We start from the raw sequence: 25389 nt of genomic DNA on the forward strand, positions 1-25389 counted from the left end.
TGAAGTCGGAACTAACAAGAGTTAGGTGATAACTCCCCTCCTTCTAGCGCCAAATGTGAGAACTGAAATCAATTTTCTCCTTCCGAAGTGATTTAAATGTGGAGGAGCTTACCACCGTTAAGAGTTCCGAACTGAATCGAGAGAGTTTGAGTATTTGAATTGTATAGTATTGCCTGAGAGATAAAAATGTTCGACCCCTTACAAGTGACACCCCCCTTACATATTTATACCGACCAATTTATTACCCAATTAATGCATAATTAATAGGACACGATTTGCGCACCCTAATTAATCCTCTTGAATGCAAGAATCTTTTACCAAGCTCGAGCTGCAACCTGACCAACACGAAGCGTCTCCGCACTCTCTTTCTTTCTCCGGGCCCGATGGGCCGACCAGTAACACATTCTTGGCCCATTAGACGCGCCCGGCCTAGGCCCTTTGCCTATTGCCCGAGATGACAGATCGTGGGTACAACAATAGTGACTCCACAAAGTCTTCTCACTAAGGACTTAATGTTCGAGATATCAGATTCGTTTATTGCATTATAATCCTTTCCAAAAGCTTCTCCTAGATAAGTTTCAATTTATGGATTTATTTTGTCTTGATTTTGTGGAAATGAACTATATTTGACTTTTTTAGTGGATACTCACACAATTGTTGAAACTCTTTAGCTTAAAGATGTCATTATAAATAACAGTCAAGCAAACTAAAGCCTCATGTTTTTATTATCCTATGGGGGATCCTGAATGCTCCATAGAATTCAATTTGGTTATAACTAAGAGTAGGGAGTTAATTCATATTGGTTGTGCTCTTAGCCTAATCAAACCTGGTTCACAACTTGTTTGGTGTTTTTTTCCATTGGAAATTGTAATACCATTCAAAATATTGCATATGAAACAAGGATTCAGAGTGTTCACCTATAGTTTGAACAAAATTTAGGTATTTGATGTTACATTGGGAAAATTTGTTATACCTTTTAATGGCAAAAGAAAAAAAACAGTATTTAAATTCATATAATTAAGAGATACGTAATCAAATTGATCTTTGTTTGCTAAAGGTGATAAAAGTTTATGTACTTAGGTAATGGATAAGTTGGTATATTTTACATGAACATAAATCTTCTTAAAACTTTCCAATTTTTTGTGTAATAACTAAATTGTAATGATCTTAATACCATATATATTTACTAGAGATGAGAAGAAGGAAATACAAAGACTATATTAAGAAAGAAAAAAGACCCTCACTTCATTAAAGAAACGTAAGAAAGTGGTGAAGTTGTATTTATCATCTCAATAGCCAATAAGGAAGGAAGGACGAGGCACTTATTATTTACTCCATCCAACCACCGTGGGAGGATTTTCTTAATCCGAAATCGGTTCATAAATCTGATCTATATATGCTTCTCACAAGTTGATGAAACAATCTTGATTTTTAACCAAATTGGACCAATGTAACCGAACTAAACCGAAATAATTTCGGTTCGGATCCGTTTTCACAAGTGTAACCGAACCGAACCGAATTAAATCAATCGACACCCGAGAACTTGACCCGAATTATGAAGACACAGTCACAGTGTCTGTCACACATTCAATTCTCAAAAGTAGTCGAAAAAATCATTTCGCTCAAATCCTTTGGAAAACCCTAATTTCTCTCCCTCTGTCAAATTTCTCCGGCGAACGAACATGGCGGAGTGTCCGATGGATCTCATCCACGATCTCTTCCTCCGTCTCTCAGCAGCTACGCTAGTACGGTGTCGCGTCCTCTCGAAGCCATGCTTCTCTCTGATCGACAGTCCAGACTTCGTCTCGTCTCACCTCAGTCGCAGACTCGAAACGGGAGACCATCTCATGATCTTACTCCGAGGACCTCGCATTCTACGCACGGTGGAGCTCGACGCGCCGGAGAACGTCTCGGACATCGACCACCCTTTGCAAGCCGGAGGTTTTACAGAGGTTTTTGGTTCTTTGAACGGTGTCGTCGGGTTATTAAACTCTCCCGTAGACATGGCTCTGTTCAATCCATCGACCAGGAAGCTTCACCGGTTACCAGTTGAGCCTCTTGATTTCCCGGAACGTCACATCACTCGTGAGTTTGTGTTTTACGGTTTGGGTTATGACTCTGTGAGCGACGACTTCAAAGTTGTTAGGATGCTTCAGTCTAAGCTTAAAGGTGGTAAACATGATTTTGTTGAGATCAAAGTTTTCAGCTTGAAGAAGAATTCGTGGAAGAGAGTCCATCTTCTCTTTGAGGTTCTGATTCTCTTCATCCATTTCTATTATCATCTGTTGCCTCGCCGTGGATTTGGTGTTTTAGCTAAGAATCATCTTCACTGGATTTTGCCTCGGAAGCATGGATTGATCGCTTTTAACGCGATAATCAGATTTGATCTTGCCTCTGATGACCTTGGAGTCCTCAGTTTCCCACAGGAACTTTACACAGAAGATAACATGGATATAGGTGTGTTAGATGGCTGCGTTTGTTTGATGTGCTACAATGATTTTAGCCATGTTGATGTTTGGATATTGAGGGAATATGAAGATATAGAATCTTGGACTAAGATGTTTACGGTGCCGAAACCAGAGAGTGTAGAATCTTTTGACTTCCTGAGACCTCTGCTGTATTCCAAGGACAGGAGCAAGATTCTGATGGAGATTAACAACGCCAAGAATCTCATGTGGTTTGATTTGGAAAGTAAGATTCTTACAACTCTTGGCATAGAGTGTGATAGTTCATTCACCGCAGATATACTCGTGAGTAGCCTTGTTTTGGGATGTAAAGGAGATCCTACTGAAGCTCATCGCAGGAAAGATCAGATGATGCAGAAGAGTAATAAAAGGTGGTACTCTCATCTCTTGCCAGTGGTTTCTTACTCGTTTTGTTTCCTTGATAGGTTCCTAGGTATCAACATGCTTAAACATGTTATGTTTTAATCTCAGGGGTGGTTTTCTGTCCAAGGGTTTCAAGCTGAAGTTATGAGCAAAGCAGGGGAAACTTCTGAGCCCAAACATTAGATCAAGGTAAGTGTAATGAATCTAATGATATGAGTATCTTCCTCGAGTTGGTATTTTATCTTAGGCCTCATCTTCTTTTCTTTTCGATGTGAGATTTCCAATCTTATCATAGATGCATTATTTGATGTCTTAGGAGGTGGAACTTGTGTCAACGTCGTAGTTTAGCACAAAAAATTTAGTAGCTTCATCTAAAATCTGACTATTTCAAGTGTAAGTGTAATGAATCTAAAGATCTTGAGTATATCCCTCAAGTTGGCACCTGAATCTAAACTTTTTAGGAGCCTCATCTAAAATCTGACTATTTCAGGTGTTCGAGTTTTAAATCTGACTATCTTGATCTGTGTTTGATTTTCAGGTGCAGTAGCAGTAGTAGTAGCAGTCGCAGGGGGGAAAGGAAATGGCAAAATCCTAAACCCATATGAAGTCTTAGTACTAATTAGGTTAACCTATGTACGTACGTACGTAGTAGGTCGTAAGGGAAGATAGTGTTCTTCTACATATAAGTGACTGAAATCTAAATATGTAAACTCTTTTCAGTTTGGTCTGTTGCAATTAGATTTCGACTTAAACACTTAATCTCAATCAAAAGTAAATCTCGTTGCAAATATTGAAACTGAAGAGAATTTACCAAAATCTCGTTGCAAATATTGAAACTGAAGAGAATTTACCAGAGCATAGTAAATCGTGGATAAACAAAACACATCTAAAGAAGATGAGAATGATCGAAGTCGGAAGCTCAGAGCTTTTGAGGAAGATAGTGTGAAGATATTGAAACACTTAGTCAGTCACTTATCATTCTCATCTCCAAGAATGAGACTGGATTAAGTTTAAGAAGTACCTATTGGACCAACGATGTAAAAACAACAAGAGATGTAAAACGATTGAACCAAATTGGACCAACGTAACCGAACTTAACCGAAATAATTGAATTAGACAGAAACAACCGACAACAAGATCGGTTCAGGGCCTTCGGGCCTATTTTCACCGACCCGAATCAACGAGGAGCCGAATCATGTTTCTATATATACCGAATCAACGAGGAGGGTAAAAGATTTTTCTAAACATTGTCAAATCCTTGAAAACCCTAAAAGTTCTTCCTCTGAGATTATTGAGAACATTGTCAAATCCTTGAAAACCCTAAGTTCTTCCTTTGACCTTAACGAAGATGACGGAAGAGGCAGTGGATTCTAGAGCGTATCCGTTAGCAGATGGTGAGCTATCGATAACAATACTGGATCTTGTTCAACAAGCTACCAACTACAAGAAGCTCAGGAAGGGTGCTAATGAAGCTACCAAGACATTGAACCGTGGGATGTCTGAGTTCGTTGTTATGGCTGCTGATGCTGATCCCTTCGAGATTCTTGTTCATCTTCCTTTGCTTGCCGAACATAAGGTTACGATCTCTTTCTCTCTATCTCTATGATTTGAAAACTGTCTTTTACGTTAAAGAGCTGCTTGATGCATCCCTTATAGAGATATATGCTAGTGTTGTCAGATTTTTTATGATTGTCTTAGGTATCTCAAGATCTTTAACGCATTAAGAAGCCAGTCTGTTTTGCTTTCTTGCAGTTTTGTTTCTTTGTTGAGTTCATGTCATGAAAGTTTCTTTGTTTGGTTTAGTCTGGTCCTCAACTGAATCATAGTATCTATTTAGTTATTGGGGTATGCTTCAAATTTACTCTTGGGGAAAATATGATTTGTTATAGCTATAGTTTTATCCTAGTTGATGTTTAAAAGCGTAGCTTCGAGTTCACTCTTGAGAAAGACATGATTCAATCATAGCTATATATAGTTTATCTTATTTGAACAAGCTGCTTTATTATTTATATATACATGACATCATTATGTGGCCTGACTTTGAACTAACCCTTATATCTCTTTCCATCTGAATGCAGAATGTGCCATATGTGTTTGTACCTTCGAAAGAAGCATTGGGAAGAGCATGTGGAGTAACGAAACCTGTGATCGCTTGTTCAGTATTATCGAACGGCATAAGCCAGTTGAAATCTCAGATTCAGGATCTCAAGGATGCTATAGAGAAGCTTATGATCTAAGGATTTCGTGCTCGGTATGAAGAGTCTGTCTATAAGGAATTTGGTCTGACTGAAGTTAGTTTGTGCAGTTTACCTATTTCAAGATTGTTTTGTGAGCGGTTTTTATATATCTACTTGGTTAACTAATGCATATTATGTGGAACATCACTTGATTTTCTTTAGATTTAGATTTGTTTTTGTCCTTGGTTTGTGTTGAAATATCATGCCAGGTTGAAGAAATCGAATCTGATGAAGTGCTTTGTATGGTCCATTAACCCTTTAACATGGATTAAAAAGATTCTAACCTTCCAAATTTGATAATTTGTTGCATTCTTTATTATCACTTTGCTTTATCCAAAAACATTCATTGATTCCTTTCTTCCATACTTTGCTAATTTTACATAAATGAAATCTTTCTTATTCACAAAACTTTTATAAAGTATTGTAATCAGCAAAACCAATCCATTTTACAAGAAATGGCATCATCATATATGTCTATGACACAAACAATGGTTTCGTCTAAACTATGTTCAAAGATTAACACGAAGAAATATCACGTGTTATCAACAACTCAAAAGAATTCTATCAATCTGATTTTTCATCTGGATCGATCACAACCAAATAGAAGCACTTTGAAGCATTACACAAGGGTAAGAAAGTTAGAATCAGAATGGGAAGAAAACAAAGATGTAGAGAACGAAGATAAAGAGAAATCAGATTGGGAAGAGAAGAAAGATGAAGAGAACGACACCAAGAAGGAAGACCATCAGGCCGAGGAGACAGTTCTAAAACTATACAGCAATATCAAGGACCGAAACATCAAGGAGGAAGGCTATCGGGCGGAAGAGACAGTTCTAAAACTGTACACCGATATCAAGGACCGAAACATCGATGGCATTTCAGAAGTTATCGCAGATGAATGCCAATGCTTTTCCAATGTTTTATCCAAGTATCGACTCTTACAAGGCAAGAAGGTAAGCATGTTTGTATTGGTAGTATTAGCTTTTCTTTTAGATATCATCTTTGCTTTTGACATCTATGTTACATGGTCGTTTAAATACAGCAAGTTATGGCTTTCTTCTACTGGTTGATCATGGAGCTGGGTAAAGATATCAAGATTATTGTTAGACCAACGTCCAAAGATGGCATGACCGTTGGTGTCCAATGGCAATTCGGTTAGTCACCTCGTCCCAAAATCCTAATCCGGTTAACTTATATGTGATACCTTAAATGCAGACCCATCCTATTCGGCTCCATGATTTTACATTGACCAAATCCGATTGAAATGATTGTTCTCACAACAGTTTACCTGTGATGCGCAGAATGTGAGAAGTCACACATACAATTGGGGAGGGGATTCAGTTTCCACAGTTGCCATATGTATCAGGGAAAGCTGTTGATTAAGTCAGCAATCATTCCCGTCTAAACTCAGTTTTCAGACCGATTATAACCCGTGATCATGACCATCGTTTCAACCAAAAACAATGCAGGAATGTAGAGATGTTCATGGAGCCAATGTTTCACATAGCGCCTCTACGACTAGTAAGCCTCAAAACTATAACCTCTCACATCGTTTTCACAAGATTTATGTGAGTCACTTACTAACTGCAATCATGACCATCATTTTTCTTCTGACGCAGAGAACTATGGCGTTTGCAGTGAGCTTAGCTGAGAAGATAGTCACTTTCTTAAGACCAGGAGAAAACACAAGGAGACAAGCAATGGCATTCCTGCTACTTGCTCTTCTGCTGCTTGCTGCAGCCGCTTTCTACTTCACACGACTGAGACTCTGATACATACACAGCAAATAACATGGAGCAGGAAATAACACCACAGAAAATAAGACTTTCTCTATGAGTAAGGACTAAAGGATGCAAATATTTCCAACTGGGAAAACATAGTTAAACACATTGAGTTTTTTTTTTTTTTTCCTAAGACATTCATGGGTGAATGGCGTTAAATACAAAACATCTGCGCCATTTGCCCTTACACTAGAGTTTCAGTAATAGAAAATCACAGATTTCCTAAATACTGTAAAATATTACATACAATATCAAACCTAACCATGTTGATACACAACCAACTAAAACAAAGAACCCAACGGAAGATGCAAAATAGCATTAAAGGAAGTTAAAAGTGAAAAGGTTCTTTTCTTCCCTATCAGAGTTCTACACCCAGGAGTCATAAGTAGGTTCCCTAGATACACCTGCAAGAGAAGTTGTGATACAGAAGTCAGTTGCCGTTCTTGGACAATGCTGATATGTAAATATAATAATCTGGGAAATAAGAATCCACTTACACTAGTAGTTCCTAGTTTAATTAAGTCAGACCAGAAGGTATCACGACTGCTTGTACATGTGGCGCCTCAGCATCTCATTTATCCCCACAGCTGATATGCTTTCACATCCAAGAAGATCACGGAGCTTTTCATCACACTGAATAGCCATTGGATTTGCTGGGTCCTGCAAAAGAATCATGCAGAATAAACAATTCTTAGTTTTCTTGTTTATGGCCACTTAAAAAGCTCTTACAAATATGGCAATGTGAAAACTTATACTGTACATTAATATTATAGAGTAATCAATCCCACATAACAAGCAGTTGTAGCAGCAAAGTGGAAACTTTCGGAAAGCAATAAAGGAGCAACCGGAGTATTTCAACACCCACAAGGATCTTCAGTAAAATACTCACCTCTAAATTGTTGAGTTTGATGTATTCCCAAACACGACGAATGATCTCTTCGTCAGTCATCTCTGTCTCACCAGTGCCAAAGAACTTTGAAAGTGACTCAGATAATGTAATAGTTGAGCTAACAGGAGCTGAACTAACAGGTGTTAGCTCTGGCGTCTCAGTCTTTGTCTCGACCTCAGCTTTTGCCCGTTTTGCTTGACCAGAGTCCTCTGCCAAAAGTGATTCAAACAGTCAGTAATCAGTAACATTGAACTAACCAAGAACACTTAAGAGTACAGCAAAAACGCTTGTAATGAACAATTACTTGATGGATCAAGCGGGAGAATATGCTTAGCAAGCAACTTATTCATTTTGAACATGTCAGTGCAGTCGGTCTCAAACACCACACGCAACGCATCATCACAGATAATCTTCCGCTTGTTACTCGGGTCTTGGAGATTGTTCTTCCTTATATAAGCCCACAATTGCCTCACAATCTGAAACCAAAAAGACAAAAATTGCAAACATATAATAAAAACAACAACACAATTGCTTAATACACAATTAGAATGACACATTGCCATAAACGTAAAAGGAAGACAGTGACAACAAACCTCAGTTCTGGGAAGAGCAGGTTCACCAACAACGACTTGAAGTTCTGGAGAAACCCTACAGACTTTGTTTAGCCCTCCAGGACCACCCTTTCTTTTAGTTCCAGCTGGAGCACTGCAACGGACAACATTCAGGAAAAGTTCACAACCCCCAACATTCATATATCGGTGAATAAGACAGAATTATATGAGAAAATTTTCAATCTTGTGTCAAGCATTAAGAAACAACCACTATATTAGAACAGGTGTGTGTATCAAAGTGCGTGCTAAATATATCACTGGATGACAATTCTAAACTTGGGTATGTAAACCTAAAAACCCAATAAAGGAACAAAATTGACCTAAGATTTAGACATTCCTAAAAAGGAAAACCATGTTTATCCATGAAAGTAACAAAAGCCCTAAACAACCTTGAGGAGAAAATTACGAACCCTAAAATAAAAAAACGGACCTTTCTTTTGGAGAAGCATTAGCGCCTGGTGAAAGCAGAACAGAGGATTGTTGCTGTCGCGGAGACTGCTGCTGATGCTGATGCTGCGACGGCTGCATAAAAGCCGGATAGGGCTGCCGGAAATTTAGGTCATAAGAGTGATAAGGAGGCTGGAGAGCGAAATGTGGAGGATACTGCTGGGCTTGAGAAACAGAGAATTGAGACGGATGCTGAAGCGTGAAATGCCCTTTCGCCACCGGAACATTAACACCGGAGTGCACATTCTGATGCTGCTGATGTTGATGATGAAGATGCTGTGAAGACGGCGGCGGAGGAGGCTGAGATTGTACGACTGACGCAGATGCGGAAGCGGCTGAAGGGTTGTTATTATTGTGGTGAGAACGGAGGAGGATATTGATCTGATCTCTGATAAAAGTCGTCTTCTCCGTAAGGTCTAACCCTAACTTAGCTTCAAGCTGCTGAACAACACTGCTTAACGATGTGAGAGAGTTTGGGTCTGATTGCCTTAGCAAAGTCTCGACTCCTTTCGCTAGATCCTGGTCCGACACCATTGATGAAACGATTCAGAAACCAAAAAAAATTTCAAAGCTTTCTTTTCATATACCCCACAACAAGAAATGGCAACAAAAAAAAAAAAAACTCTCTGTTTCTTTCTCTCTCTTATCCTCTTCCTTTAGTTTGCTTCTTCTCTTTCTCTCTCTCTCTTTGTCTCTTTCTCTCTCTTCTTCGTCTCTCTGTCTCTCTCTCTCTCTTTATAAATCTGATGAGAATGACGAATATGCCCTTCAGGGTTGGTTAGATTTATCCGATTGGTGACAAATGTCGATGCTACCCTCATGAGTCATGCTATCTTTGGTTTATAGGTAGAGGGTGTTGTCGTCTTTTAGCAAGTCTGTTTGCTTTTTACTTCTTCGCCAGCTGGCTTGACTGTATATAAAATGTCGAATATGTCCTTGAAGATATTGACGCGTTTACTGTTGTTTGTTTCGAGAAGCTTGAGGGTATGAATGGAAATTTGATCAGTGAATTAGATCGTGAATGAATTACGCATAGTGACAAAATAAGGGAAAACCTCCCTCATTATTTTATAATGTGTAAATTGCTATTGGGCTTAAACAATACGGCCCAATAAGAAATGTTCTCGGCCTTAGAAGCGAGTGAATGAATCTTCTTGCTTGAGTCGGCTCTTTGAAGGTTTTTAGGTTGTGTAACGAGAGATTTTCGAATTTTCTCGAGAAAATTGGGAATGAGAGATTTGTTCTAGTAGATTCTGCTGATTTGAAGTTTCTAGGGCGTTTAATTTTTGAAGAATCGGTGCTTTTTTTGTTAGTCTGGTTGAAGGATCTTCGTGAATCGCTGGGATTTTGTGGAGTTCTAGGGTTTCTGGAAGCAAGTTGTTGTGAGGATGAAAAGTGAGAGAGAAGTTAAGAATGGTGTTACTGAGGAAGAGAGAGAGGTGAAGAGGAAGAGGTCTGATTCGCCACCTCCACCACTGGGTTTTAATAACCCTCTTTTGCCCTTGGCTAATGCTTACGATGACGACGATGAGGATGAGGAGAACGAGCAGAAGAAATCTCAAACTCGTGGAGTTGTAAAAGGAGAAGGGAACGGTAACAAAGATAACGACGAAGATGATGATGATGATGATGATGCCTTTAAGGGGAGAGGAAAGCGTTCACGCCAAGTTGAAGTTCGTCGTGACTGTCCTTATCTTGATACTGTTAATCGCCAGGTAATGATCATTCTAGTGAAGAAATGTGTTTACTTTAACCAGTTTCTTGATTTCTGAATCTTTGATTGATGTTTTGGGATGAGCATTTAGAAACCCATTTCCTTATGTTGGATTTTCTCAGGTGTTGGATTTTGATTTCGAGAGGTTTTGTTCTGTGTCCTTGTCAAATTTGAATGTGTATGCGTGTCTCGTCTGCGGTAAGTATTTCCAAGGGAGGAGCCAGAAGTCTCATGCTTATACGCATAGTTTGGAAGCAGACCACCACGTTTACATCAATCTTCTGACGGAGAAGGTTTACTGTCTTCCTGATAGTTACGAGATCAATGACCCTTCTTTGGATGACATTCGTCATGTTTTAAATCCAAGGTATATTAGATCTTTTCACTACTACTTCCTTACTGCATTGTATTTGTGTGCAATCATTTTCTTCAAACTGTTTCTAAATCTATATTGATTTGTGAACATTTTAGGCTTTGCACGTAGTTGATAACGAAAAGATTGTTTTGACTAATATCTCAATCAGTTTCTTCTGGCTAGTTGTCTGTATCATCTGCCTACATGTATTTTTTTATGGTAGCTTGAACCTATAACTCTTCTTTCATGCTTTTTCAAATTGTTTTTTCAGTTCCTTTTTATGAAGGCTTCGGTGCTATCCATTTACAGGTTTAGTAGGGCTCAAGTAGAAGAGCTCGACAAGAATAGGCAGTGGTCTAGGGCTCTTGATGGCTCTGACTATCTTCCGGGAATGGTAATCTTCTCCTCTCTCTCTCTCTCTCTCTCTCTCTCTCTCTCTGGTTACAGTTTTGAGTAAGTTTGTTTCCTAACTAGACTTCAACCTTGTATATGTGTATAGGTGGGTTTGAACAACATACAAAAGACGGAGTTTGTGAATGTTACAATCCAATCGTTGATGAGAGTTACTCCTTTAAGGAACTTCTTCCTCATTCCTGAGAATTATCAGCATTGCAAGTCTCCTCTTGTTCACCGTTTTGGAGAACTCACTCGGAAGATTTGGCATGCTCGAAACTTTAAAGGACAGGTCTGACTCAATTTATACCTCTCACTTATTTAGTTTTTGCCATTGCCTGTCCGTGATACAAGCTTTCCTTTTTGTTTGTAAACTGACTTTTTTAGGTTTGCAGTTTGAGCACCTCGCTAATATAAGTCACCTTGTGTAACAGGTGAGTCCACATGAATTCTTGCAAGCTGTCATGAAGGCCAGTAAGAAACGATTTAGGATAGGCCAACAGTCAGATCCTGTAGAGTTTATGTCGTGGCTCCTCAACACTTTGCACATGGATCTTAGGCCTTCGAAGGACGCCAGCAGTATCATCCACCAGTGCTTCCAGGTATGTGTCCGTCCTTTGACATTTCAACATAATACCATTTGACATAATTGCTTACAAAAGCCTGCATGTTGATTACAGGGTGAGTTGGAGGTTGTGAAAGAGTATCAAGGCAATGAAAACAAAGAAACCTCCAGGATGCCTTTTCTGATGCTTGGACTAGATTTGCCACCGCCTCCTCTTTTCAAAGATGTCATGGAGAAAAACATAATTCCGCAGGTATACATCTCTTGCCTTAGATTTTGCAGTTATGGCTAGTAGAAAGCTTAGAAAGCATGTTATTCTGTCCCTTATACAAAGTGCATTTCAGAAAGGGGAACATTATTATGAATTAGCCAATTAGCTACATGAAGTGTTATGCTAGAAAACTTTTAAATCTCAACATACTACATAATAATGTCCCATTTTGCTGAGATACCATAATACTGAGTCCTAAAGAATGGCTTTGTAACTGTCCTTGTATAAACTGTCTTTTTGTCCATTTTATGACTTAGGAAGGGAAGAATTCTCTGAGTCCTTTCACGTTTAGGCCTTGAGTAGCCATTAGTTTGTAAAGTAAAAGCTAATTTCTTTGATGTTTGGGCCAGGTTGCTCTATTTGATTTATTGAAGAAGTTTGATGGAGAGACTGTGACAGAGGTGGTTCGCCCAAAGCTAGCCAGAATGAGATATCGTGTAACCAGATCGCCTCCTTACTTGATGTTCCATATGGTTCGGTTCAAGAAAAATAACTTTTTCAAGGAGAAGAACCCAACCCTGGGTAAGTCTCACTTTGGACCTTGTGTGATGATATTGTTTTACAAACTAATGCCTTGTTAATTTGACCTAATATTTTATAAATGCCACAGTTAACTTCCCGGTGAAGGACATGGAGTTGAGGGATTACATACCATCATTGCCTACAGCCCCAGAAGGCGAGAAGGTGTGCTCGAAGTATAATCTAATCGCTAACATTGTACATGATGGTAAGCCTGAGGATGGGTACTTCAGAGTCTTTGTGCAGAGGAAGTCACAAGAACTATGGTAAGCTCTCTCGTTCATTAACATCTATCTATAGAACTTTGTTATTTTCGTCTAACTTCCTTGAATGGCAAAATCAAAGTTGGAACACATAGTGACAGGTTTATGGTAGTAGCTAGATCTGTGGATGAAACTGACATAAATACATTTGTGGGATAATGTCCATTTCAGGTACGAGATGCAGGATTTACATGTTGCAGAGACACTTTCCCAAATGGTAGAACTATCGGAAGCATACATGCAGATATATGAGCAGCAGGAGAAATAGAGCACTGGAAACAAACCAACTCATTCACTTTAAGACTAAGTTTCCATAGATTTCTTGGATTGAAGAGTGAGATTAGAGACTTGTATCTCAGCTTTTTTTTTTGGATGGAAAAATCTTGAACCTCTGTATTTGCAACAGTCAAAAGGCTAAGAAAACTTGTAGTATTTTGGAAGTATCATATTGAAAAACCCAGAGGAAAAAAATCACATTGTTACTGCTGAATTTTCACAGATTTAATTTTCATGTTCGAAATTAGCTTGACTAGAGTTTGTTTTAAAATGAATAATTGAACACTGAGAAACCCACAACGACAAACAATGAGAAGTCTATAAATGAAAATTTTCTTGTTTCCAACATTACTGAACAGATATTTTCACAACTCGTGTGTGTTCTCTTGACTCTCAAAGTTTCAGGGATTAGTAGTTGTAGTAATCAACTTACACTTGAAGAAGCTGAAACGATGATGAAGGATCGTGGAAAACGGATGATGAGAACAGAAAAGAGTGGTGGTGTCGTCACAGCGTTTGGGAGGAACCTTAAAGAGGAAGAGGAAGAAGGATTGCTGAGCCAATCCGGTAAAGATATGAAGACTTTGCTTCTTGCGTAAGAGAAAAGGTTGAATGAGTCTGGTGGAATGAAAGTGGATGATACAACTGAGCTTTTGGTGAGTTTACTCACTCACTTATACTATACGCTAGACCAAACTTTACAATTCTCCAACGACCCTATCTTATACTATGGTGTTTTGATCAAACTCGTGTAATTGTTATGGCTTTTGTTAGCAGAAGAGAAAAACTTCAATAAATAAAGAGATAAGAATCTCTGGTCCCCAAATCCGACAGACATATAAGAAAGTTGTTGTAAGGACGGAAACAAATTCAACTCGTGCATCATCAGCAACAATGCCGCCGGTAAACAGAAGAAGAGATCCTTGCTGCATCAATAAGTTATGGTCATTACAATTCATACAAGTCATCAGATTCTTTATAGAAAATCATAACTATTTAATATCCAAACGGATGGAGCATGGAGGAAACTCAATCGATTAAGAAAACATGATGTTTATTTTAGTACTAACTAAAATTTTGTTTTTTAATAATCCGCCTAAGTTTTACGCTTTGTATGGTTAATTTGTGCTAAATAAATTTTTATAAAGAGAAGAATCTTTAATTTAAAAAATAAAAATAACCTTACCAAAAAAGTAAAAGTAAATAAAGAATCTGATTCATTATTTCCTATTTTGATTTGGTTTCTATACTATTCCATCATTCCAAACAAAAAAAAAAATATTTTAAATGTGCTAAAATACTAGTTCTCTAATTATGACTGGTTCTGACTGAACTCCTACAAAAATTACATAATATATTAATTAAATTCTCTATTTGATAAACCAAATGATATTATTGTAGAAAAGGAGTTCGTAATATCCTCAATCTTATTATTATTATAATTATTTTTAATTTTGCAGGTTCTAGAGAACATGATTAATTTACCAAAAATCAAAAAAATTATAAAAGATTCGGGAAAGAAGGGAATCCTTTTCGTCTTCTACTTCATTGCTTCGAGTCCGTTTCTCGTGCTTTCATCTTCACTCTCTCTCTCTCTCGCTCTCGCTCGCACGGTAGTAGTAGTAGTAACTGAGCCTCACCAACAGGTTTACACGTCTCTTCCTTTTATCAATCACCCTCATTCCCTGTTTTCAATATTTCGGATTTTCGTTTCCGATTTTTTTGCATCCTTGTGTGTAATTTTTGCTCATATATTATGTCTGGTTGCTTGTTTGATTGTAATTGAATACATTTAGAGATGAGAGCTTTGAGTATCTGTTATAAGGTTCATGTCATTAGGTTGATTCAGATGATGAGTTTGTCAAATCGATTCTTCAAATTGTATGTAGTTTCCATAAATATCATCAGGAGGAGAGTCTTATAATTAAGTCCTTTCTCAGTTTCGTAATTTTAAATGTTTTAGACTATGGTGTGATGTAGTGATCATGTACAACCTAATTGTCACAGGTAGTCAGTGTTTTTTGTTTTGAAAACTCGGGCAAAATGCACAAGGGAATTGCTGCTAGTGATGCATCATCAGCACCTAATACTCGTGTTCGGCATCGGAAGCGAAACAGTGATGTACGTCTGCTCTTATACACTGCCTTCTATTTTAATTCAGGAGATACAAATCAAAAGGCATATTCACATTGTTCTTGGTTTAGTTAAGTTGCTTTTCTTGTGTGTTTTAATCGTTATTGCTTCAATATGTAACTATTTTGGTTGAGAACTGGACCAATTTTTCTGGCTTTTAGGTTGGTGCAGCAGGGGCAGGCAAACCAAATGGAAGCCATTTACTTGTCAATGATAGTAGCAAATACAAATCTTTTCTCGTTCGAGCTTACTCCACTCTCTGGATGATCGGTGGTTTTGCTCTTATAGTTTACCTGGGACATCTCTACATTACAGCCATGGTGGTTGTTATTCAGATTTTCATGGCAAGAGAACTCTTCAATTTGTTGAGAAAAACTCATGAAGATAAACAGCTCCCTGGCTTTAGATTACTGAATTGGTAACTCACATTTCCCCCTCAACCTTTCGAGTTTCTTTATCTTTTGCTTTTATGTGGAATGATGCTGGAAATGGATTGAAGATTAAGCTGGTATTTTTTTAGTACTTTTTAGATTTGTTGAAACGAATTTGCATTTGACATTTTAAGATTTTTGTTTTATGCAGGCACTTCTTTTTCACAGCAATGCTCTTTGTATATGGTCGAATACTTAGTCAACGGCTAGTCAACACTGTGACTCCAGACAAAGTCTTATATCGACTGGTCACCAGCCTCATCAAATACCACATGGCAATTTGTTATTCCTTGTATCTTTCCGGTTAGTGGTTTTATGACCTCTTGGGTTTACTCATTTACTGTGAGGAACAATGACTTTGATCCACTGCTGTTGTTTAACATAGTCTCTCGTTTTCTTTGCTGTGGAATTTGTAGGCTTTGTTTGGTTTATTCTGACGCTTAAAAAGAAGATGTACAAATATCAGTTTAGCCAATATGCATGGACGCATATGATCTTAATTGTGGTGTTTACTCAGTCCTCATTCACCGTTGCCAACATCTTTGAAGGAATCATCTGGTAATCACAGAGTAGCTTATCTCACATGTGCCTTTTTCGTTACATTGCGCTGGCGTTTGTAAATGACCTGACTAAATGTTTATTTTGAGGATGTATGGATGTTTTTTAAATATGCTGGTTTATGGTGCAGGTTTCTTCTTCCTGCATCACTTATAGTCATCAATGACATATTTGCATATATATGTGGTTTCTTCTTTGGAAGAACACCGTTGATCAAGTTATCACCAAAGAAAACTTGGGAGGGTTTCATTGGAGCTTCTATTACCACAGTAATTTCTGCATTCCTGGTAAGCTTGTTTTATTGGCTACTAAGTATATGTTTTGAGATGAGTATGGAATGGATTATAATCTTGCTTATTTTTGCAGCTTGCAAATATAATGGGTCGTTTCCTGTGGCTGACATGTCCCAGAGAGGTACGTGGAAGTTTTTACTCTTGTCCTGCCTTCTTTTCCATACAAGAACAGTAGTGATAACTCAGTTACGAATATACACAGGACCTATCGACGGGCTGGCTTCACTGTGACCCTGGTCCATTGTTCAAGCAAGAGACACATACTTTACCAGGATGGATTTCTGATTTGGTAAAGGCTGAATTGAATTGTACAATTCTAAACAGTTACTCGATAAACATATATTGCTTCTAACCAAGAGGCGTTTACTTTGCAGTTACCTTGGAAAGAAATTACTATCTTACCAGTTCAGTGGCATGCTCTATCTTTTGGATTGTTCGCTTCTATAATAGCGCCTTTTGGTGGCTTCTTTGCCAGTGGTTTCAAAAGAGCTTTCAAAATCAAGGTGGGTTTCAGATGATATTTGATATATAATCCCAATATCTATCTATGCAACATAGAGTCACTGTTAAATGTTCTCCAATATTCAGGACTTTGGTGATAGTATACCCGGACATGGCGGAATCACAGATAGGATGGATTGTCAGGTATGGACGCATTGACTTCATTACACTCTTAGTGCTTCCTTTAAAATCCTTCAACATCAGTATGGTTGAGAATTATACCTGATTTGTTAGATCTGATATGATTTTTCTCTTGGGTGTTTAGATGGTGATGGCTGTTTTTGCATATATATATCATCAGTCGTTTGTTGTACCTGAAGTCCTATCTGTGGATAAGCTCTTAGACCAGGTAAGATGACTGCAAATGAACCAACACAATACATTGAAGTTCTCTTTGTTTGGCTTTTGATGATTTTTAATCATTGCAGATAATCACAAGCTTGCCATTGGAGGAACAACAAGCTCTATTCATGAAGCTTGGCCAAATGTTGCAAGAGAAGGTTATTGGATCTTAGGTCGTCACAATCCTTCATTGTACCATATTACTCTAGTCCTGTGTTACCAAAAAGTTAGAAAACCATTGGATACAAAAGAAAGAAAAAAGGAAAAGGAAAAGTAGAATAATAAGTTTGGTTATGTTTCTCAGTTTGGTTTAGCCTCTGTATAGTAGTAATCGACGCCTTTATGAAAGAAAAGAGCTCACTATAATTTGAATTTATCTGTTTGCACAAATTCACTGCTAAAAGCTTGAGTTAAGCCATCAGTTTTGTTTTTACCTGATGTTAAGCAAATAATGTTTGGAACGAATACGATCATCAGAAGAATTGATTCTTTCGAGTTGCAATCAAAATCAAAGATTGAGTTAACTCTGCTTTCTTGTGGTGTAGAGACGGAATGAAGCTATCCCAAATAAAACAAAAATTCCCAAATATGTTTTAGTTACTTGAACACACATATATACGCAAATATGTTTACCAATTCTGCATGTACTACCAATTCTGCAAGACGGAACCGTAGTCAAATTATGGGTTACAAAGCACTAAACCAAATATACTGAGTAAAAGCCTTACAACTTGGGTTTACTTTTTTGCTTAGGTTGGTTTGAATATTTGTTGTGTTGAAATTCAGCTTAGTATAAAATAAAATAAAAAGCACTAAACCAAATAAAGTTGGCTTAACTGGTTACTGAACCAGCCTTGGTTACTGAACCAGCCTTGGTTCGTCTCAGGTGATTAAGAATAATTACTTTCAAACAAAAAGGAAAACAATCATACTTATTAGTTCGTTTAATTACTGTTTAGCGAATTTACAGAAAAAAGGAAATAACACCGACCGACTATAATCTATAATCTATATATATACTATGATTAGGAATAGAATGTTGCCATATCTTTCGCGATAGACAAACAACAAAAAAACTCACTCTGTTGTGTTTTCTAGTGTCTCTCTTCTGTTTGTGAAAATCGTGAAAACAACATAATGGGTGGCGTGAAGAGGAAGATTCCGATAGAGATGATAGGGAAAAAAGATTCACGAGCCGTAGCATACTCAAAACGCACAAAGGGTCTTTATAGCAAAGCGGCTGAGCTTTGCCGTCTCGCCGATGCACAAATTGCGATCTTGGCAACTCCCGTTTCTTCCAATTCCAACGCTTCTTTCTACACCTTTGGTCATTCATCTGTGGATAACGTTGTCGCCGCTTTCCTCGCTAATGAGCGTCCTCCGCCTCGGGAAGATCTAGGGTTAGGGTTAGGGTTCTGGTGGGAAGATGAGAGGCTTGCAAAATCAGAGGATCCGGAGGAACTGAGAGACGCGATTAACTCAATGTCGAAGATGTTGCAAGATCTGAAAGAGTTGCGTTCCAATGCCTTGCAAAATCGACTAGATTGTGATGAGGACGTGGAGAAGAAGAAGGGTTTATTATTAGACGGAACTCATCAAAACCATACTATTAATCCTTGCGACAACAATGCTTTACTTGGAAACGTGGATGGATGCAATCAAGAGTTGTTGGACATTGATCAAATCATTAATTTTGAGTCGACGAGTTCATCAGTGAATTCAGAGTTGGAAAACATCTCGATGGTGACACCAAATCATCAAAACTCCTTCTCTGATTCTAAAGCTACTGTAGATGAAGATCTGATGCTACAGATTTCTGACAACAACAACAACAACAAGAAGAATGTTGAAGAGCTGGAAAACTGGGATGAATTCATTCAAGAGCTGGATCTTGATGAGATCATTGATTTTGAGACGAATTGTATGAAGAGCTTGGAGATGGATGGTGTCTCGATGGTGACTACGAATTCTGAAACAGTTGGAGATGGAGGATTCTTAGTGACTCACATAGATTTGGATGAGGATAATCTATGCTTTTCTGATTATTTCAATGAATTAACCTCCTCTGCTCAAAACTCCCTCCAAGAAGATATATATACAACAAGTTAAAGATCTATTCTCAACCCTCAAGGAAGAAGGGTCCGGTTTGACTTTATTAATTCGTGATTAAACCATTTTTTGTATATTTTGGATACTTTGTATCAACTTTCTTAAATAAACAGATTTTTACTAGTCTGTAGAATTCCTTATTTACTACTACTCATGAGTAACAACAGTTGAAATATTTGACAAAGTTAATTGAATTTCNACGTTGTCGCCGCTTTCCTCGCTAATGAGCGTCCTCCGCCTCGGGAAGATCTAGGGTTAGGGTTAGGGTTCTGGTGGGAAGATGAGAGGCTTGCAAAATCAGAGGATCCGGAGGAACTGAGAGACGCGATTAACTCAATGTCGAAGATGTTGCAAGATCTGAAAGAGTTGCGTTCCAATGCCTTGCAAAATCGACTAGATTGTGATGAGGACGTGGAGAAGAAGAAGGGTTTATTATTAGACGGAACTCATCAAAACCATACTATTAATCCTTGCGACAACAATGCTTTACTTGGAAACGTGGATGGATGCAATCAAGAGTTGTTGGACATTGATCAAATCATTAATTTTGAGTCGACGAGTTCATCAGTGAATTCAGAGTTGGAAAACATCTCGATGGTGACACCAAATCATCAAAACTCCTTCTCTGATTCTAAAGCTACTGTAGATGAAGATCTGATGCTACAGATTTCTGACAACAACAACAACAACAAGAAGAATGTTGAAGAGCTGGAAAACTGGGATGAATTCATTCAAGAGCTGGATCTTGATGAGATCATTGATTTTGAGACGAATTGTATGAAGAGCTTGGAGATGGATGGTGTCTCGATGGTGACTACGAATTCTGAAACAGTTGGAGATGGAGGATTCTTAGTGACTCACATAGATTTGGATGAGGATAATCTATGCTTTTCTGATTATTTCAATGAATTAACCTCCTCTGCTCAAAACTCCCTCCAAGAAGATATATATACAACAAGTTAAAGATCTATTCTCAACCCTCAAGGAAGAAGGGTCCGGTTTGACTTTATTAATTCGTGATTAAACCATTTTTTGTATATTTTGGATACTTTGTATCAACTTTCTTAAATAAACAGATTTTTACTAGTCTGTAGAATTCCTTATTTACTACTACTCATGAGTAACAACAGTTGAAATATTTGACAAAGTTAATTGAATTTCAACCAAGTCAAACACATTTTTTTGAGATTTTTATATTTTGAAGGCATAATATATATAATATGATGTTAAATTCTGATTAGCTAACAATACAACACTAGTATGTATTTGTATTCATTGTTTTTGGCCGGTCTACCAAAATTGGAAAGTGACTGTGTTAATGGCTTTCTGAAGACATCTAGATTTCCCATGTTACTAATTTTATTCAAAGGAGCAGTTGAAAAGCAATAAATAAATAGAAAAGACATGCTGCACTGATACAGAAAACTCCTAAAAGTCCCAAATTGTATTTATTAGTAGGAAGAAGGTAGCTACTGAGCTTATTGAACTGATACGAATTTGGAGACTCCATGGAAGAAGACCGGAGAAAGAGCAATGTGTGTGGTTCATCAGCAATTGGGATACAGTCACGAGGTCGTTCATTCATATTTTCAACAGCAATCCCTGTCCCAATGGCTGCAGCAGCTTATGCAGCAGTTGTAGTGGCGAGGAAGGAGAGATGGAAAAGAAAGGCAATATGGGAGAGGGTAAAAGAGTTTTAAGGCATTATCTGGAGTTGAAATCTCAAGCCCCATTATCTCACTTGTTGTAGGCAATCAAGAGAAATCCCTCCAAGCGAGCAGGTTCACACACATTTTCAGTTCTCAGGTGGTGATGGCTGTTTTTGCATATATATATATATCATCAATCGTTTGTTGTACCTCCTCTCTGTGGATAAGCTCTTAGACCACGTAAGTTGACTTCAAATCAATACATTGAAGTTCTCTTTGTTTGGCTTTTGATGATTTTTAATCATTGCAGATAATCACAAGCCTGCCATTGGAGGAACAACAAGCTCTATTCATGAATCTTGGCCAAATGTTGCAGGAAAAGCTTATTGGATCTTAGATCGTCACCACAACCCTTCATTGTACCATATTACTCTCCTCCTGTGTTACCAAAAAGTTAGAAAACCATTGGATACGATAGAAAGAAAGAAAAAAAAAAGGAAAAGTAGAATAATAAGTTTGGTTATGTTTCTCATTTTTGTGTTCCATCTTGGTTAAGCCTCTGTATATAGTAATTGACGCCTTTATGAAAGAAAAGAGCTTTGTTTTGTTCTTTGCACAGGGTGACTGCTAAAGCATGAGTTAAGCAATCAGGTCTCAGTTTTGTCTTTACCTGATCTTAAGCAAATAGTGTTTGGAACTAATACGATCATAAGAAGAATCAAGACCTTGAATCAAAGACTGAGACCTGATTAAGTAAGAGAAACAGAAGAAAGCAACAAATTCATAGCTATGGTACAAAAGAGAAATTGCAGAAACAAGAGCTTTCCAGCAAGTTAAAAATCAATTCTTCTTAAGATTGTTCCCAATAACTAATACAAAAGAGAAAGAAAAAAAAAATCTAGGACTCTGTATCTAGAGAGTAGCACTTCCAAAAAAATAAAATAAAACCGAGGTCGAGATCCTGACAAAACGATGAACAAAAACTATATTTATGATCTTTCCTCTTGTGGGCTTTTTATCCCCTTTTTCTTCTTCTCATTGTGTTTTCGGCTTCTCAATCTTGACGTAAGGAAGAACTCCCAGAAAGTATTTTACCTTTGGATTCCATCCACGTTGCTGAGCTCGACAGAACATCAAGAATGTGTTCGCACAGTAAGAGTTGAAACTCATGAACACATGCCATAGAGCATGCCCCTGAGGATTCACAGGCCACTGAGATATCGTCTTGCATAAGACACGGTCACAGATCCAGCAAACACTTCCCACTAGGATCGTAGCAACGTACCATTTGGCAATCCTTTTGGCTGCAATGTCCTCTGTGTGGATGTAGTACTTGTACATCCGAGGGATGCATAGAAGGCAGAGGATCACGTAGTGGACCTTGAAACCAATGCCAAACCTGAGGAAAGCATGAACTACAGCAAAGGCAGCACCGTAGAGGAAGAGGAAAGTGGGCATTGTGCTTCGGTAATGCCAGTCTGGTGAGTAAAGGATGTACATGTAAAGAAGTATCTCCCACACCATTGGGGTCTCATCACTCTGTTGTTGCCTGATTGAAATCAAGAAACCAATGAATTATGATCCAATCAAACAACTACATTAGCGGTCATAATGTATCAGTAAAAGTCAAGAGAAATAATAAAGGTACTTACACGTGTTGCAAAGTGGCATGGTAGAGCATGCTGCCGATAGCAAGTATCATATTAGAGATGTGAAGAATGCTAAACCTCTTTTCAAACCGTTGCCTTAACGCATTGACAAGACCAATGAGAGCCAATAGGATTCCAGGGACATTGGAGATGGTGTTATAGAACTCAGCAATGTAGGAAGAGTAGGCGTAGTTGATCTCACAACACTCTATAGTAGAAGTCACGGGACCCCAAAAGCTCGATATCCCATCAGCCATCTTCTATCCTCTCTCAGTATGAAATTATACTCCTCAGTAGTGAAAGCCTTTACAGACTAGAGAACCAACAAAAAAAACCACAAAGGCAAAAACAATCAAAAACAACAAAAAAGCTACTACTGATTCATTCATGAACGTGAGATAATGCAAAAGAAAGAACAAGAATCACTGTGCTGGTATAACTTTACTTATCTATTCACCACACCAAATTGTCTCTCAAGCGTCCAACAAAACTTGAAAAAGACAAGCCTAAGTAACTAAATAACACATAACTTGCAGAAACAAGCAACATACCAAAAAAAAAGTATAAACTAATGATTAAACAAACCAACACGCTAATAGCACACAGATAAGATTCCAAACTTTTCCCATAATATGTAAATTACAAAGTATCGAAAACACACACAACGAGTGAATAATCATCAATACACAGGAAATTTTGAAACAGCACAAAACATCTTTACAAACAATGTACAAGAATGATGAATAACTTGATCATCACCAACAAAACTCAGAAAACTAGAATTCAAATATATCAATTACTGGAAACACTTCAATTTCCGAATCTAACAACAACGAATCTAGGTCACAGAGACTAGAAATAATAACACAAATACTTGCCAAGGTCAAAACCAGGGAGATCCAAGATTAAAAAATCAGATCCACGACGTCAAAGATAAGAAACAATTTTGATCCCAGAAACCAAAAAAAAAAAAACTCTAAAAGCAAAAACCCGATCCACATGAAGAGAAAAAAAAAAAAAAAAAAACAAACCGTGTTCTCGCGATACAAGAGATCTATCTCCCTCCTTCAGCACAAGTCTCTAAATCGCGCGAATCTCTTATTAAGCCTTAGCAACGCCCGGCCATGAACAGATCGGCGGAATCAGATCAGAACAAAATCTTCTTCTCCGAGTGTGGGATGACCTTTCTCACGATCGATTCGTCTTCTCTGTTTCTCTCTCTTCCCCTTTTCTGATTTTTAGCAATTGAGGGCTATTTCCGTCTTTTAACTTGCCGGGATTTGGATTTTATAAGTAATAAAATATATAAAAAATAAGAGCGGCGCTATTTTTACTAAAGTAAACCGTCCGTCGACATGGATAGGGTAAATTAAATTTAGGTAAAATTAGGTTAAATAGTAATTTGTGTTTGGGGGTCCTCCTTATTTTAGTTTTTTACTTAATGTGGATATATATAAAAATGATTGGAAAATTCGTATTAAACCACTTTATATCATATGTTTACGGTTTGGGAAGTTTTGCTATTTAGAAGGCATAAACCAAGAAGTTCACATAGATAGATTTTAGGCAATGAACTTTTTAACCAATCATTGACTAGTAGTTGTTTTTGTTGATAAAACTTGCTTTGTTTTTTTTTTTTTTTACTTTCTCTTATGTTTAAGTTTAACTAATACAATACTATTACAAATTAAAATGTACAGAGGATTGTTAGACTATTTCTTTTCGGTCCGGTTACAAATTATAAGCACTCTTAAAAGCATGTTACAGCTTCATTTGATACAAACAGACAGAGTAAGAAGAGCAACTGCGTTTGTATCAAAATTAGAGAGGTCAAGTGACAACAACATGCCTCTGCACAAAAGGTAAAGGGGCCTTTTGAAATATGGTACAAGTAACTTAGGGAATGGTGAATCATTTTGTAAACTATGACTGTGCAGGACATATCCTGAAAGTTGATTTGCAGTGCCTTATGATTAGGTTTTCATTCTTATGTGTGTTTTGCTTAACACAAGACTACACAAAGTATTTCACCATTTCACCATAAGGATTTCATAACTACATTCGCTTGCTTGGTGCAGATACATGAATTGTTACAAGACCAAAACTTAAAAACCTTAAGCCCCGGATTATCCTAGCATTGGATAGAAGCTAGCATCGCAATCGATATAATGGTGGTGTTGTTTGCAGCTCTTGATATTGGATATAATCGATATAATGTCTCTCATGTACTTCTTAGGCTTATTTGGATTACTATTAACCGGTCCTCCATAATTGCGGAAATTGAAAATGATTCAGTTCACCTTTTTAGTTATAAATTCGTTCTATCTTCACTAGTCTCTCTTCAGTCATTGCAAGTTCTCTCAGTTCAATGTAACAATTGTTCAAATTAGAACTAGATTCCCATTAGATCCGTCCTAAATTGGTTAACCGCCACTGTTACTACTGAGATGGAAGTCCAAGACCGTACCAAACCACAAACAAATCAAATCTTCGTTACATCAACAACTCACATCAAAAACAACCACTCTTTATCAAATCTTATGATTAAATTTTTCAAAAAACCAAAGTATAGTGA

General features: G+C 37.7%; 8 protein-coding genes across 9 annotated transcripts; 6 read left to right on the forward strand and 2 right to left on the reverse strand.

Annotated features, from left to right (window-relative positions):
• On the forward strand, positions 1584-3587 carry LOC104731270 (F-box protein At4g22390-like). The gene is made up of 3 exons (XM_010450594.2): positions 1584-2836; positions 2937-3017; positions 3367-3587. The coding sequence occupies exons 1-2, from the start codon at positions 1683-1685 to the stop codon at positions 2974-2976; spliced, it is 1194 nt and encodes a 397-aa protein (XP_010448896.1). The 5' UTR covers positions 1584-1682; the 3' UTR covers positions 2977-3017; positions 3367-3587.
• On the forward strand, positions 4092-5327 carry LOC104731269 (NHP2-like protein 1). The gene is made up of 2 exons (XM_010450593.2): positions 4092-4404; positions 4907-5327. The coding sequence occupies exons 1-2, from the start codon at positions 4177-4179 to the stop codon at positions 5063-5065; spliced, it is 387 nt and encodes a 128-aa protein (XP_010448895.1). The 5' UTR covers positions 4092-4176; the 3' UTR covers positions 5066-5327.
• LOC104731267 lies at positions 5495-7073 on the forward strand. Its single transcript, XM_010450592.1, has 5 exons — positions 5495-6018; positions 6108-6219; positions 6367-6448; positions 6535-6586; positions 6685-7073. Exons 1-5 carry the CDS (start codon positions 5521-5523, stop codon positions 6835-6837), a joined length of 897 nt encoding a protein of 298 aa, XP_010448894.1. The 5' UTR covers positions 5495-5520; the 3' UTR covers positions 6838-7073.
• Positions 6915-9473, reverse strand: LOC104731266. Its single transcript, XM_010450591.2, has 6 exons — positions 8777-9473; positions 8329-8440; positions 8040-8211; positions 7736-7944; positions 7344-7506; positions 6915-7250 (listed from the first exon to the last, which is right to left on the reverse strand). The coding sequence occupies exons 1-5, from the start codon at positions 9325-9327 to the stop codon at positions 7384-7386; spliced, it is 1167 nt and encodes a 388-aa protein (XP_010448893.1). The 5' UTR covers positions 9328-9473; the 3' UTR covers positions 6915-7250; positions 7344-7383.
• On the forward strand, positions 9934-13363 carry LOC104731273 (U4/U6.U5 tri-snRNP-associated protein 2-like). 2 transcript variants are annotated; one of them, XM_010450599.2, is made up of 9 exons: positions 9934-10508; positions 10630-10874; positions 11172-11256; positions 11362-11547; positions 11690-11857; positions 11936-12073; positions 12442-12613; positions 12702-12876; positions 13045-13363. In XM_010450599.2, the coding sequence occupies exons 1-9, from the start codon at positions 10182-10184 to the stop codon at positions 13139-13141; spliced, it is 1593 nt and encodes a 530-aa protein (XP_010448901.1). In that variant the 5' UTR covers positions 9934-10181; the 3' UTR covers positions 13142-13363. The 2 variants fall into 2 exon arrangements, with proteins under 2 accessions (XP_010448901.1, XP_019088865.1); XM_019233320.1 differs by lacking the exon at positions 9934-10508 and having other exon boundaries at positions 11134-11256.
• LOC104731274 (phosphatidate cytidylyltransferase 2-like) lies at positions 14607-17842 on the forward strand. The gene is made up of 12 exons (XM_010450600.2): positions 14607-14795; positions 15157-15270; positions 15444-15700; positions 15865-16016; positions 16130-16271; positions 16402-16558; positions 16638-16685; positions 16767-16853; positions 16939-17067; positions 17153-17209; positions 17331-17414; positions 17494-17842. The coding sequence occupies exons 1-12, from the start codon at positions 14622-14624 to the stop codon at positions 17578-17580; spliced, it is 1488 nt and encodes a 495-aa protein (XP_010448902.2). The 5' UTR covers positions 14607-14621; the 3' UTR covers positions 17581-17842.
• On the forward strand, positions 18545-19516 carry LOC104733385 (agamous-like MADS-box protein AGL97). The gene has a single exon (XM_010452966.1). It carries the CDS (start codon positions 18545-18547, stop codon positions 19514-19516), a length of 972 nt encoding a protein of 323 aa, XP_010451268.1.
• Positions 21935-24065, reverse strand: LOC104731275 (alkaline ceramidase 3). The gene is made up of 3 exons (XM_010450601.2): positions 23846-24065; positions 22818-23127; positions 21935-22714 (listed from the first exon to the last, which is right to left on the reverse strand). The coding sequence occupies exons 2-3, from the start codon at positions 23069-23071 to the stop codon at positions 22201-22203; spliced, it is 768 nt and encodes a 255-aa protein (XP_010448903.1). The 5' UTR covers positions 23072-23127; positions 23846-24065; the 3' UTR covers positions 21935-22200.

Source organism: Camelina sativa, chromosome 12 (genome assembly GCF_000633955.1).
Source record: "Camelina sativa cultivar DH55 chromosome 12, Cs, whole genome shotgun sequence".
Taxonomy (NCBI): Eukaryota; Viridiplantae; Streptophyta; class Magnoliopsida; order Brassicales; family Brassicaceae; genus Camelina; species Camelina sativa.

Excerpts from the sequence above, each read along its gene's own strand:
- LOC104731266 (XM_010450591.2), bottom strand. The coding sequence starts at position 9,327 with ATGGTGTCGGACCAGGATCTAGCGAAAGGAGTCGAGACTTTGCTAAGG. Across the intron at positions 8,441-8,776 it reads AATGCTTCTCCAAAAGAAAG|TGCTCCAGCTGGAACTAAAA; the intron begins GTCCGTTTTTTT and ends TGTCCGTTGCAG. Across the intron at positions 7,945-8,039 it reads TCTCCCGCTTGATCCATCAA|AGGACTCTGGTCAAGCAAAA; the intron begins GTAATTGTTCAT and ends CACTTTTGGCAG.
- LOC104731273 (XM_010450599.2), top strand. The coding sequence starts at position 10,182 with ATGAAAAGTGAGAGAGAAGTTAAGAATGGTGTTACTGAGGAAGAGAGA. Across the intron at positions 11,257-11,361 it reads CTGACTATCTTCCGGGAATG|GTGGGTTTGAACAACATACA; the intron begins GTAATCTTCTCC and ends ATATGTGTATAG. Across the intron at positions 12,074-12,441 it reads AGAAAAACATAATTCCGCAG|GTTGCTCTATTTGATTTATT; the intron begins GTATACATCTCT and ends TGTTTGGGCCAG.
- LOC104731274 (XM_010450600.2), top strand. The coding sequence starts at position 14,622 with ATGATTAATTTACCAAAAATCAAAAAAATTATAAAAGATTCGGGAAAG. Across the intron at positions 15,271-15,443 it reads ATCGGAAGCGAAACAGTGAT|GTTGGTGCAGCAGGGGCAGG; the intron begins GTACGTCTGCTC and ends TCTGGCTTTTAG. Across the intron at positions 17,068-17,152 it reads AAAGAGCTTTCAAAATCAAG|GACTTTGGTGATAGTATACC; the intron begins GTGGGTTTCAGA and ends TCCAATATTCAG.
- LOC104731270 (XM_010450594.2), top strand. The coding sequence starts at position 1,683 with ATGGCGGAGTGTCCGATGGATCTCATCCACGATCTCTTCCTCCGTCTC. Across the intron at positions 2,837-2,936 it reads ATGCAGAAGAGTAATAAAAG|GGGTGGTTTTCTGTCCAAGG; the intron begins GTGGTACTCTCA and ends TTTTAATCTCAG.
- LOC104731275 (XM_010450601.2), bottom strand. The coding sequence starts at position 23,071 with ATGGCTGATGGGATATCGAGCTTTTGGGGTCCCGTGACTTCTACTATA. Across the intron at positions 22,715-22,817 it reads CATGCCACTTTGCAACACGT|GCAACAACAGAGTGATGAGA; the intron begins GTAAGTACCTTT and ends GATTTCAATCAG.
- LOC104731267 (XM_010450592.1), top strand. The coding sequence starts at position 5,521 with ATGGCATCATCATATATGTCTATGACACAAACAATGGTTTCGTCTAAA. Across the intron at positions 6,019-6,107 it reads GACTCTTACAAGGCAAGAAG|CAAGTTATGGCTTTCTTCTA; the intron begins GTAAGCATGTTT and ends GTTTAAATACAG. Across the intron at positions 6,220-6,366 it reads TGGTGTCCAATGGCAATTCG|AATGTGAGAAGTCACACATA; the intron begins GTTAGTCACCTC and ends TGTGATGCGCAG.
- LOC104731269 (XM_010450593.2), top strand. The coding sequence starts at position 4,177 with ATGACGGAAGAGGCAGTGGATTCTAGAGCGTATCCGTTAGCAGATGGT. Across the intron at positions 4,405-4,906 it reads CTTTGCTTGCCGAACATAAG|AATGTGCCATATGTGTTTGT; the intron begins GTTACGATCTCT and ends ATCTGAATGCAG.
- LOC104733385 (XM_010452966.1), top strand. The coding sequence starts at position 18,545 with ATGGGTGGCGTGAAGAGGAAGATTCCGATAGAGATGATAGGGAAAAAA.